The sequence below is a fragment of the Stylophora pistillata genome, chromosome 12 (genome assembly GCF_964205215.1).
Source record: "Stylophora pistillata chromosome 12, jaStyPist1.2, whole genome shotgun sequence".
NCBI lineage: Eukaryota > Metazoa > Cnidaria > Anthozoa > Scleractinia > Pocilloporidae > Stylophora > Stylophora pistillata.
In genome coordinates, this window is record NC_142530.1 from 13,041,866 (window position 1) to 13,055,469 (window position 13,604).

Genomic DNA, 13,604 nt, shown 5'->3' on the forward strand with positions numbered 1-13,604 from the left:
TGAAGTTCATAGGGACACAAGTGCGGTATCATTCGGGACCATTCGGGACAGTGCCCGGTCCAATACTTAGAGAATATTGGACCGGCAATAGAGCATTTCGATTGGTTTATTTTAGTTATTGGCCCTCTGACTGCCCGAGTCGTGTAATAAATATATCTTGTTAGACGTTTTGTTGTGTAGTATCGCTGAGTATTTTTACGAGTTTTGCCCGTAGGGCGAGTCAAAGTACAAATAACGAGTAAAAATACTCAGCGATACTACACAACAAAACGTCTAATAACTTATTTATTATCCAACACGCCAAACTGTTATTTCAGTGCGGGCGAATTTCGCGGATATTTATTTACGGGGAGTGCATGACAGAAGTATGCGAAGAGGAACGTTGTCTGTAATGTTGCTGCTTCCACTTTCTTCAATAAATGGTCGTCTACCTGTTTTTCTTCGTTCGATTCATCTAATAAACTTGGATGTATATTTGCCAGCCATTCTGACTCTTCGTCGTCGGAAATATGATTCAAATTGTCCGCCATTTCTTTTTTCGTAACTACAATTCAATTCTTCGCTTTCGCGATGCGAGAAAACCTGTTTGACCGGTACTCTAGAGTACAAATACCGCGTGATATTTGTACTCGTCTATGGCGTTATTTGTACTCTACGAAGTGTAGTTGGATAATAATAAGTGAGAATAATAAGTGGGAAAATAATAAGGGCTCACTTTTAAAACCGAGGAACTCTGTTTTCGTCGAAGGCATTTTCCTATTTCCACAGTTTTTAAGGAGAAAATTGATATTTGAAAATTTTTAGGTGGTTTACCAAGTTTTTGGAGGTTTTCTGTAAAAGAAAAACGGCAAGGAAAACGACGCCTCGAAGCAAAAGAATAGGAAATCAACCATGCGAACGACTCAAAATCTGTGTTTCCGCGGCAAAACCTGGCGCATGCGTATACGTTATTCAGCTCTGTCTGTGAAACCTGTATTATTTTGCTCTGCGGAAAGACGTCATCTTCTCCCATCATGTCGTATACTTCTCATCGTAATATATCCAATCAGATTTTGCCTTTTTTACTGCGCTTGTTGAAAGTGCTTCAAAGGGCCAGGTACCGGGCTAAAGCAAATGGAGTCTTGGATGGTGTCCTTCTAAGTTTGTTTGTGATGAATAGTAGTAGGCCTTCTTTGGTCGATTTCGACCATGGATACTGCACTTTGGGAGTTCGTGGTGTTGCGACTAGAACAGCGTCGTCGGCGGCTGGTACCGATGTGGGAGTGGCAGTTTGCTGCACAAAGTGCAGATGTAGTTGGTCGTGGGGGGTGTTCTTGTCCGTGTGCCTTCCGCCTTGCTCTCCTCTCTTCTGCCAGGTTCAGGACCTTCTCCTCACCTGTCTTCATCAGTTTCTTGAGCAAGCAGCGCCAGCTGATGCGGTTTGCTGCAGTGTCCATCCTGATCTCTGTTTTGATACCCAGATCTTTCATGTCGCGCTTGCAGACATTCTTATATCTCAGCTGGGGGCGAACTTGGGGTCTTTTTCCGGACGTAAGTTCACCATAGAAAATGTCCTTTGGGATTCGGCCATCTTCCATACGGCGCACGTGGCAAGGCCAGCGCAGTCTGCGTTGTCTGAGCAGCATATACGTGGTGGGGAGGCCGGCATGGGCAAGAACCTGGGCGTAAGGCACTTTGTCGCTCCAGCTGATGCCAAGGATGCGGCGAAAACATCGCATGTGGAAAATGCACAGCTTCTGCTCTTGCTTGGCATAGGCTCTCCTGGATTCTCTCCCGTACAGGAGGGTGCTGACTATGTAGGCATTGTACACTGCAATCTTGGTTGGAGTGGTTGGCTTGGGGTTCTCCCAGAGGCGAGTGGTCAGTCGTCCTAGAGGTTTTGCGGCCTTACCGATGCATTTGTCGATTTCGGCATCTATGGACAGGTTGTCGCTGATGGTGGAAGCAAGGTAGGTGAACTGGTGTACCACTTTAAGTTCGTAGTTGTCGATGGTGATGACAGGTGGTGTGTCCACATCTTGGCCCACAAGTTGGTCCTCTTCAGGCTGATGGTTAGTCCAAAGTCTTTGCAGGCCTGATAGAATCTGTCCATCAGACACTGTAGATCTTCTACAGTGTGTGAGGTGACTGCTAGTAGTCATTAGTTGTCAACTTCATTTAAAGAGGATGACACATGACAGATATATCTGATAAACTAGTGGCCTTCTATCCTAATAATAGCAGAAGTTTACAAAAATTAAAAATTATGTATGTGAAAGATAAAGTGTAGAGAATAAACAGATGTCAGTAAAAAATTGAAAATTTTTAAGTTAAAAGGTTAATATAAAAACGTATAATTCATGATACAATGTGATAAACTAAAAATTTCTAGGTTAAAAAATATTTTCTTAGCTCACCTTTAAAGGAGCCAATGGCGTCCTTTTTCCGCACATCCAAAGGAAGACTGTTCCAAAGCTTACTACCATGTACTTGAAAAGAGCGACGCCCTTCTGTTTCCCTGTTATATCGAGGGCAAATCAGGTTATAGTTTCCGTAACGAGTAGTCCTCCTGTGACGGTCTCAGTTTCTTGATAATAGTCGTGTTATATAGCTCAGACAGTCGTTTTCGTTTGTAATGCGCCTAAATATTAAACTACTCTTTAGGAGATTTAACTCATTCTTAAGAGGCAGCCAATCAAACAGTCTAAATAGAATCTCGCCCCTTTCTCCGACATCTGTGTCCAGAATTACAAGAGCTGCTGGCTTTTGAAGGCGAGATATGTTTCTAACATACTCTTCCGATGCAGCGCTTCATACCCATGGTCCATACAACATTATCGGCCTTATTAACGCATTGAAATACAGCTTACACTGAGAGAGGGGAAAATTTCGCCTAATCTTCTTTAGTACAGCAATCCTATGAGACGCTTTTTGCAACGGTCATCAATGTATTCGTTAAAACTAGGCTGGTTGTCTAGTTTCACCCCAAGCAATTTTTGTGACTTGACTTGTTCAATCTCGCTGCCTTTGGATGAGATTGTAAGAGTCATGTTTGGAGCTTTCTTCCCCAGGTGTTTGCCAGTTACGAGCAGACTTTTCGTTCTACAAGCATTGAGTACCATCCCATTTTCGGATGTCCAATCGACTAACTTGTTTACGCCGCTGCTGAATTGGAGATAAATCTGTGACATCAGCAGAGGTACTCAAGGCAGTATCATCTGCATAAATATCTACAGCTGATCGCAAAGTGAGTAGGGAAGATCATTTACAAAGATAATGAATAAGAATGCCCCCAGGACCGATCTCTACAGCACACAGTACATGATTAACCTATATTCTGGCCGTACTCCATCAAAACAACTGTTTGCTTTCTACTCTTTAAGTAGTCCGTTAAGAGCAGGAGTTCCTTAGATGCTAAACCATATGCCTCAAGCTTTGCTAAGAGTATGCCATGATCAATTAAATCAAAAGCCTTCTTGTAGTCTACAAACGCAAGTCCAGTAATGTGATCTTTGTCCATATCTGATAGTAACTGGTCTGTCAGACGAAGGAGCGCAGTTTCGGTTGAGTGTGATCTTCGGAACCCTGACTCTCGTGTAGCTATACAGAGCTTGGTGAACATGCTTTTCAAATATTTTTGAGTGCAAAGGAAGCACAGAAATTCGACGATACTTGTTCTTGTCATCTTTGCTCCCTTGACCCTTGTAAATAGGGGTAACTTAAGCACATTTCCACGTTGACTCAGTGGCAAGGAGATTGGAAGGGTAGCTAGTTTCAGTATTCTAGGGCCAAGTCCGTCAAATCCAGTAGCCTTGTGAGCCATCGTTCGTGATGTCATATGTTGAATAGTGAAACGTGATTTGCTAACGCCCTGCGTAAAGTCTCTGATGTTCATAAGAGAAACCCGTGAAGCTATGGAAGAGATGGAAGAGTCCGTAGCAGTTCTAGGGGATGCTTCACAAACCCGGAATTTAAGCGCTCTGCAATATCGAGTGTATTTGTAATCACTTCGTCTCCTTCCTTCAGCTGACGGATTGAAGCATGGTTGTTTACGTCTTGTCTAGTTAGGTTCCTGATAAGGCTCCACAATCTTTTGGGGTTATGTTTAGGTTCTGCAAATTGGATCATGAAATATTGCTCTTTGGTACAGCTAATTTACTCGCAGACTTTGTTCTTCGCACATGTATAAGTAGCCCAGTCATCAGGATTTGCAGAAATTCTACCTTTTTCGAGCAGTTTATCTCTTTTCTCCTGCGTCATCAGCAAGGAGTAGGTCTCTGATGATGGTCTCACACACCTTAGCTCTGATTCTTGCGATGTTATAGAGTCTGCCGTCTGATCTTTTGTGTATGTACACCTATTCGGTTGATTCCGAAACGCATGTTTCAGAAGGAGGGAGAAGAGGATGCCGAAGAGGGTTGGAGCAAGGACGCAGCCTTGCTTCACACCGCTTTTGATGTCAAAGGGTTCGGACATGCTTCCCTCGTTCTGGATCGTTGCCTTCATGCGGTCATGAAAGATCTGATCATACCGTGAAGCTTCGGGGGACATCCGATCTTCAGGAGGACATTGAAGAGCCTATCCCGGCTAACCAGGTCGAAGGTCTTGGTAGGATCTATAAGGCGACGTAAAGAGGCTTCTGCAGCTCCCTGCACTTCTCCTGTCGTTGACGAAGGGAGAAAATTATGTCCACTGTAGAACATTCTGCTCGAAAGTCACATTGGGACTCGGGGTAGACGCGTTCCGCCAGCTGTCGAAGACGCACTAACAGGACTCTGGCATACAGTTTACCCACGAAGCTCAAGAGGGAGATGCCTGTGTAGTTGTTGCAGTCACTCCTGTTGCCTTAGTTCTCGTAAAGGGTGACGATCTTGGCATCTCTCATGTCTGGTGAAACACCACCACCTTCATACCAGTACTTGCAGAGGGTGTCGTAAAGTCTGCAGAAGGGTGGTCTTGCAGTGCCTGATCAGGTCTGGGGGAATGCCGTCATACCCAGGGGCTTTGCCGCAGGTTAAGCTGTCGATAGCCTTGCTGAGTTCTTCCAGTGTTTGTTAAGCGTCTAACTCCTCCATAATGGGCAGAGGTGACAACAACGTTCTCTCTGGAGTAGAGTTCTGAAATTTGTTCCGCTCATCTCTCCATCTGCTTAGCTTTGTCGGTGATCGCTTCACCGCTGCTGGTTTTCAAGGGTGCTGTTTTGATGTGAGTCGGTCCAAAAGCTTTCTTGATACTCTCGTACATTCCCCTGATGTTGCCTGTTGCTGCTGCAGTCTGGATGTCGTGACCTGGCTCCCGCCGGTACTCGTTGGCGCAACTTCTTGCTTTCCGCTGTACTTTGCTCTTGGCTGATCTCAGTGCTCAAAGGGTCTTCAGACTTAGTGCCTGTATTCAATAAGGATGAACTGATTTCTAAATTTCCTTACGTAGGCGGTTCCATGACTCGGAAACGGTATTGCGTGGGTGGCCTGCAGACAGAGCATCTTCAAGAGACTTTGCAAATTTCTCAAGCTTCTCTGGATGTTGCATCTGGTTCGTATCAATGCGTGGCTTCCCTACATGTTTGGAGCAATGAAGTTTCCTAGGTAGCAGTTTGATCTTGCAGCATACCAGTCAGAGTCACAGTCAGCGCTGTGGTATGAGCGGGTGAGAAACACATTGGATCAATCAGTGTCGTGAGGGGGGTGTCGTGCTACTTGGGAAACAGCTGGTCCTCTACATCACCCTACCCTGGCCTGTGCCCAGGAGAGGACACTCCAGCCTTGCCATACAGCGTCGAAACAACACGGGATGTAGCAGTCTACCAGTTATAAGCTACAATGCTCGATTGGCGTAGAGTGTGGCGCCAGAAGTTGCATCCGACGGTGGGAGAGATCTTCGTATCTCATTGGAAAGCTACCGCCCGCCTCAAGTTTGGCAGCCCTCAGCCAGTAAGGCGCTGTCCCGCCATGGTCTGACTTCTCAATTAGGTGCATGTGGGTTCGGATAGACCGACAAGCAGACCGTAACTTTTGCACCAGGCAAGAAAACACAAACATTAAGACTAGGATACACCGACAAGCAGACCGTAACTTCCCTACCAGGCAAGAAAACACAAAGAATAATCAACGAGAAGAGACCAGCTCTTAAAATAGGATGTTGGACTGTCCACACCATGACAACTGGACTTCGCGACCTCCAGAACATCAGTGACGCAAGAAAGACAGCGTTCATCAACGATGAGCTACTGAGACTGAAGGTAGACGTAGCTGCTCTGCAAGAGAAACGCCTAGCTGAGTTGGGATCTTTCAAGGAGAAAGACTATACCTTCTTCTGGCAAAAAAAGAGCATTGCGGACCGAAGAGTGGGGTTTGCAGTAGGATTTGGAGTAGTGTTTGCAGTCAGGAACACCTTGGTGAAAATGGTTGAACCAGGTGACAAGAGATCAGAAAGCCTGCTAACTCTCCACCTCTGCTACCTCTCTCGCCTCTGCAGGACCAGTTACACTCATTAGCGCCTATGCCCCAGCCTTAACCTCCTCACATGAGGCGAAAGACGAGTTCTGCACCAGCCTGAACGACGCCATCAAGAACACCCACAGGAGCGATCACCTTGTCCTCCTTGGCGACTTCAACTCCAGAGCAGGTGCTGAATTGGGATCTTTGAAGGAGAAAGACTACACCTTCTTCTGGCAAAAAAGAGCTTTGCGGACCGAAGAGTAGGGTTTACAGTAGGGTTTGGAGTAGGATTTGCAGTCAGGAACACCTTGCTGAAGATGGTTGAACGAGGTGACAAGGGACCAGAAAGCCTGCTAACTCTCCACCTCTGCTACCTCTCTCGCCTCTGCAGGACCAGTTACACTCATTAGCGCCTATGCCCCAGCCTTGACCTCCTCCCATGAGGCGAAAGACGAGTTCTACACCAGCCTGAACGACGCCATCAAGTACACCCACAGGAGCGATCACCTTGTCCTCCTTGGCGACTTCAACTCCAGAGTAGGTGCTGACCATGACTCTTGGTCTTCCTGCTTGGGTTCCTTTGGAGTTGGCAAGATCAACAAGAACAGGGCAGCGTCTGTTGGACTTTGCTCTTAGCACCGCCTCTGGCTGACCAACTCCTATTTTCAGACAAAGCCACAACACAGAGTGTCGTGGCGCCACTCCCAATCCAAGCATTGGCACCTGCTCGACCTGGTTATCGTCAGACGTACAAGCCTCAAGCACCTGCTTGTTTGGGATAGGGCTAAGGACAAAGCTTAACCTACCATTAGCTCAAGTGGTTAGAGCGCCGGATTGTGTTGTGCGGGAGGTCGAGGGCTCGAGCCCTGGCGGGACCGATACTCGTGGTCTTAAAATAAGTGAGGAGAATTTGCTATCTTTCTATAATCAAGAACTAGATAGATATTCAAGTCTTCTCGGATAAGGACGAATAAACCGTAGGCCCCGTCTCCTGCAGGGTTAGGGGTAGGATGCGTTAATTTCCCACGCACGGGATTACTGTGTCGTGGTTGCCCTCCCCTGGGGTGGGATGGGTGGGAATTTGCCTTGAAAAGCCCCCGTGGGGAGTGGTCAACTAACGTATGTATGTAACGTATGTATGTATCTAAGCGAAACTTCAGCGCATGCTGTAGCTCCATAAGTAAGAACACATGGCAACCAGATATATTAAAGTTCACAAGGCGACCTGGTGGACAATCAGACATGGTTTGATGCTACTGGTTAAGGATCGAATGAATGTAACCGGGAAATTACAATTCATCAACACAACGTTATGACACCCCTGTCTAGTGCCTTCTTCAGGGGTGATCTGATCGTTGCAACATGAGGTCCTTTTATATGCTCACTAATTAGCAGCCCTTTCTTCTGAAGAGGCGTAAATAGGCGTCAATTAGTAAGCCGCCATCATGGATAAGATGCCAGGATCCTTTGGTATTTGCCAAACCTAGGGTTCCTGTCACGATAAAACAACGAACCTACGCTATTTATTCTATTCTTTGCAATGACAGACCAAACGTGAGTTTGGAACGGTTTAAAAGAGCATCAAAAGGTCGTCTTCTTTTGCTAAAGAGAAAATTCGGCTTTGTCGGATCGAGCACGCATGACTAACAAACCCTAAAATTGGGTGGGATAATTCTAAAGTTATCACCACTGATCGGCGTTACCCCTAGCGCCTTTGTTTAGAAGAATTAGAGAGTCCTTTCTTCCTACTTTGGTCCTGCGTCCTTTAAAGGGAAATGGAAACGCCTAATTGACTTTGAAGGGAAAGGAAACACACTATGGACGCTCCTCACAAGCTTTTAAACGCTGTGTGCCCAGCAACAATGGTCTTTCCCTTTGCTCTTAGACCTGAGGGTGAACTCATTAACTTAGACGATACCAGCTTTTGTTATACTACAAGGTCACCTACATTTGACCATCTTTTTAACAAGGACGACCCTTATACTTATACTAACACTTGCGCCTCTCGACCATAATAAAAAACTTCACTAATGAAATGAAACAGATTTTAGTATAAGAAATTTACCAAAGCTTTGTTCATAAAAAAGACAAAAGACCAAAACTTAAAGAAAGGAGGCACTTTCAAATACCTGGGAGGGATTAAAGAGGAGGGAATATAATATGCATTAAGGAAAAAATTTAAGTGTTGATGAAGAATAAGGTTGCAAGAATAAACTGAGAAAAAGTCTGAACTCAATCAGGCAAGCGGAAGGGAGCCATCGACAGCCTTGCTCTTACTGTCACAGCTTATAGCTTTAACAAAGTCAACTAAAAACTAAAGGAGAACAAGAAAATAATACTGGTAAAAAAATGACAACATACAATTTACCTTTTAAAGGGAGGCACTAGCTAAAACCAGATATGGATAATTTTTCTCTCCTCGGAAACGAAGGTAATAGGGGTCTGATTCAACTCGAAACTGTCTATTAAACAGCCACCATAGGACTAGAGAGTTAACTTAGGACCAAAAATGCCTCCCTCCCAGAATTATCAAAGACTATCAGAAAAAAAAGATACAAAACTCCATAGCTAATTTAACAGCGGCGTTAAAAGAAGAGAAAAAACACCCCCACCATCAACGTTCGGAAAGTTAAATTGAAAAATAAAGAGAAGGGAAGAGGAAGGAACACACGGGTATACCCAAAAAAGTTAGCGAGAAAGACGCTGACTAGCATATGACCAACCAATGGCTCGAAACGGAAGGTTTCATCACCGCTGTTTACAGCTGGACCATCGATACCAGCTAGCATTGGAACGAGTTCCCTTAGATATCAAAGATCCAACGTGCGGGACATATATCAATTCCAGGAAACCGTTGATAAATTGTGACAGGATGCCCCGAGCTGACCAAAACTGAATGTCCTCATGGACAAAGCAAAGTCGCCAAACACCTTCACTGGAATCACCTGTAAAGAATTTCCACGCAAAAGAAAAATGTAACGAGCTCAGCTCCGAACAGCGTTAGTTATTGGTTAGTTTGTTTTAGATGCGGAAATGGAATATGGGCCAACATGGGATATGGGATATGGGCCAATAGAATAGATAGCGTCACCAAGAACAAAGAACAAATGAAACTGCGTACTTATCGATATCTCCTTCTCCAAGTCTAAAACATGAACACCTTGAATTCATATCGAAAGAGTGAGAGGGACGAAAGCCAGTAGTAATATGAGCCCTGGGACCTTTGAAGAAAGGAATGGATAGATCTCATAGTAAGAGTTGCAATCTCTTGTCTATTAGTTAACATCAACCAAGAACAACAGTAGATCATACTAATTGGGGAAGGCACAGTCCACGATTTGGGAGCTACATTATACAGGCAGGTGCTATGTTCAAAACCTGATGAGGGTTCTTAAAGCTGCTGCACGTGTACACATTGGGGATCATTCTCGCTACACGTCAAACGTTACCACTTACACTATGATGCACAACCTGAGAATTAAAAGAACCTCTGGACAAGAGTAAAGAAGTCAGTTGCCTGTTAGTGATAAACAAATGACCGATTGTGATACGGAAAGGAAAGCAGATTAGTGCTTAATAGTTTGAAAAGAAACAGTATTACATGCTGGTCCAAATTTTCAGAGCAGAAGAGATACCTTCAAGTTCCCTTTCTACCTTTCAACTACCGGAAACTGGAGGAATTTTAACCAGAGACAGTTACTATCACGTAGTAGCTCACTAAATGCGTGTAAGGACAATCTGTAGGTAAATTATCGGACGAGATGGGCTTAAATGTTATTTTTCCATTTATATTTTAAAAATTTAAAATTTAAGGGGATGCTTTATCAGTTTTTTCTAGATGTAAAATGTACGATAATGGACATCATATCGAGTAAGTAAAGAAGTAAGTGTGTTATAACACAAACAGTATATAAGTCACCTCAATTCTATATGATTTCTAAGGTTAGGGGAAGTAATGATGAATTAAAATATTTCTCATGATGATGATGTTTATGAAGATAATGATGATAAGAAGGTAGAAATGTAAGCGGTAAAAGATCATGTAAAACGTTTCGTTGAGTAAGGGACACAGATATTAAAAGCGAATCGAGTAAGAGTCACAATGCTTTCATTTCAAGTATCTCCTCCTGCCTGTGGCTAAAACCATAATGTGCACGAGAAACATAATTAAGAATCGCTGCTGAAACGGAGGAGTTGACGATCAAAAGATCTCTCTGTCAAAGACACCGTGAGAAACCGGACTGGTAAAAGTTACTCACTTTCATTCTGCATCTTGATTGAAATAGTCGGCTTTCACCTTTCATTATATGCTAATAAGGAACTTAGGATAGTTCGCCAGTTATGAATCCAGTGGTTTCCTGTAATATTTTGTCCAAATTGGAACGTATTCCTCTAAGCAGGCTTCTTCTTATATGATTGTGTAAGTTGCAATGATATAAATTCAAGAAGGAATACTCGCACACTCTACTCGATCACAGAGAACGCGACTTTTTATCAGCAAGGAAATGCACAGCAATTCATCATGGTAGTGAAGCCAGAAGCCAGTTAATTCCAGGTATAATGAAGACTCGGTCTATGGTAACTCACTTTGATGATCGCTCGCCAGGCTTGCTTACACTCCAACTCAGTGCTGTATCTGATAAACTTTCTCTCTTAAAAAAAATTCCACCAAGGAAATATCACTTTTCAACATACTACCTGTTTTACCGGGTAAGTTACTTCCAGACAGTGACTACGGTTCTAAATGACCACGTCCTTCATTAATTTCTTGGAATCTTTAAAATCGAGTTTTTTTTTAAGAAGTCCTTTCCTTGGAAACGCAAAGGAAAGAAAATAGTTATTTTGAACCCATTATCATTTCATCATGTGTGCAGGAAGTCTCCGCTTAAGTTTGGTTTCCCCTCTTGCCTTTTACTTTCTGTGAGATCAAAATCCCAGAGTTTCGTTAAGATATTCTTATTTTTCCGAGCTGGATGATGATACAGCGAATTTTCCTAGAAATGTGACTTGACTCAGTCAGGAATATAATAACCAGGAGTCGGACATGAATACCACAGTATTCAAGATAACTGAAGATTCTACTCTCATATTGCTATTTCCAAGATTCTTGATATGTTTATTATTAGTTTTTTTATTCTACTGCAGTTAATTTTTGCCCATAGTGAGCGGGTATGGCTGGTTTTCTCTATCCATAGTCTATCAGTATATCTTTTGTTGCTTATGTTTCTTCCCTGTTGAAGGCTGGTATAAACAAGTATAAATGAGCCATGCTTAGAAGTGGATATGTCTCTTATCTAGATCCCTTTTTTGTCGCACCACTCACCAAAAATAAAAGGAAAATTTCAGCTTTATGAAACTAGAAAAAAATTGTACAGGTTGCCCAGTTTCACCCTGGACAAAATCAATCAGGAGAATCCAATGACAAACACAGAATGTTCTAATTATAAGTGTTCTCCATGAAATCATCAGGATTACCTCTCTGGCGGTAGAGGCATGTACAGCAAAGGAAACAGATCCTTTTGATATGCTTGGTTCGATACCATTTACGTGTTACTGTGGTTGAAAGTGTTACTGAGTTACTTGTGAGTTAGTTATCTGGGATCGTGCACTTGATTGTATTCTTCAAGTTTTTTGGCTTGAAGGTGAAACTCGGCTTAATCTACAATATGCCGGAACACTGAAGGCTTCTTTAAACTCGGTGTATCGAATGACGAAACATTCTAACGTATCTTAGCCAGCTTCTGTCGCATCGTAGAAATGACTGATAGGAATAATTCTTTTTTATATCGTCAGTGGAGGACGGAATTTAACGCCCTTCTTCTTCCAAGATGGCGGATCAGAATAAAGTCCCTTCTAAATCTGTTTGAAAAACTTCTCTCTATTTGGGTCTTTTGAATTCCTCATCAACTAGCTCAGTGTTCAGTAAGAATATTCATGGTTAGACGGCCCTTTTTTTTAAAAGTAATTTATACTGAATCGAACAAATGTATTCTGTAGTTTGTACTGTTACTTAAGCAGTTGTGTTTCAGTGATCATGCTTCAATATTAGTCCAGTTAATTGCCCACAACACGTTCGATTTTCAGTTTCATTTATAATGAACTTAAGTGAGAGAAAAGTTATAAATTAATGTTGGTTCTATGAATAGAAAAGCTGCTATAAAACGACAGCACATCGACAAAGAAGCGAGATATAAAGAAATAGTAACATTTGCAGACTTCAACTAATGGCAAGATATTATGTTGTGTTGAAATTCATAATCGCTTCTCAGAATATTCAAAAACCTTTTTCGATGAAGAAAGACTGATATAGTAGAATCATGAAGCGCTGTTAGAACTACCGAATCAGAAGGCTACTTTCACTTTATCGAAATAGAGCTGCCTAGATTGTAGGCTCATTTTTCATACCGAAGTTATGTTGTATTGCAAAGACTGATTTTGGTGAGCTGATCAGACGTTATTCTACTGTAGGTATCAGGATCTTTATCGTGAGAATTTTTTAAAGTCCGTCCATAAGTTTGCTTCTTTGAAATCAGTTCTGTATACAGACCTGAGAGCAACTGTGGTATTGCAGAGTTCTGGTTTTAGTTGCGTTCATTGATAGACTCCGGCATGAACGCTCTTTGCTCAACCCCCATTGAACTACCACGAGTAAATATGACTTGAAACGCAATTTAACACGACATGGCTTTCACGAAGGTACTTAGTATCTTTCACTTTTACATCGTACAATTAATCTTAATTCGTTTATGTTTTGCAGATTTGGAAGAGAAAAAAAATATGCGATTAGAAGACCGCACCACATACCTTAGTGAGTTGACGACATCAAGTGATACAGTCGATTCACGAGTCCAGCCCCCGATGTCATTTCACTCTACTTTATGAAAAGATTAATGAACAAGTCTCGTTTTCTCTAGGTTATTCAATTAGGTTCAAATAAGAGGGTGAAACAATGAAAAGGTTCTTTTCCTCATGCAACAGCTGTTCTGGTTGTCCCTCTTGATCGATCAGTCGATCGATCTCGTATATTTAGCATGCAAGTACATAATAAAAACATTTCAGTTTCCTGATAACTAAATTAATGATTGTTTTTCGGCTGAGTCCCGCTTTCTACCAACACAATCCTTGAGATTATTGTACAATTTTGATTTCTAAAAGTCCATCCAAAGTGCTAGAAAAAAAGTCGAGTGT

At 42.7% G+C, this 13,604-nt stretch overlaps 3 protein-coding genes and 1 long non-coding RNA gene across 4 annotated transcripts; 2 read left to right on the plus strand and 2 right to left on the minus strand.

Annotated features, from left to right (window-relative positions):
- Positions 1 to 1,136: 1,136 nt before the first annotated feature.
- On the minus strand, positions 1,137 to 2,141 carry LOC148718855 (uncharacterized). The gene has a single exon (XM_088740018.1). It carries the CDS (start codon positions 2,139 to 2,141, stop codon positions 1,137 to 1,139), a length of 1,005 nt encoding a protein of 334 aa, XP_088596144.1.
- Positions 2,142 to 3,304: 1,163 nt separating this feature from the next.
- Positions 3,305 to 3,802, minus strand: LOC148718856 (uncharacterized). Its single transcript, XM_088740019.1, has one exon. The coding sequence runs from the start codon at positions 3,800 to 3,802 to the stop codon at positions 3,305 to 3,307; it is 498 nt and encodes a 165-aa protein (XP_088596145.1).
- Positions 3,803 to 6,133: 2,331 nt separating this feature from the next.
- Positions 6,134 to 6,680, plus strand: LOC148718857 (uncharacterized). Its single transcript, XM_088740021.1, has 2 exons — positions 6,134 to 6,392; positions 6,454 to 6,680. The coding sequence occupies exons 1-2, from the start codon at positions 6,134 to 6,136 to the stop codon at positions 6,678 to 6,680; spliced, it is 486 nt and encodes a 161-aa protein (XP_088596147.1).
- Positions 6,681 to 12,649: 5,969 nt separating this feature from the next.
- LOC148718858 (uncharacterized) lies at positions 12,650 to 13,544 on the plus strand. The gene is made up of 2 exons (XR_015994261.1): positions 12,650 to 12,880; positions 13,174 to 13,544. It is a non-coding gene; the product is annotated as an uncharacterized LOC148718858 (long non-coding RNA).
- Positions 13,545 to 13,604: the final 60 nt, after the last annotated feature.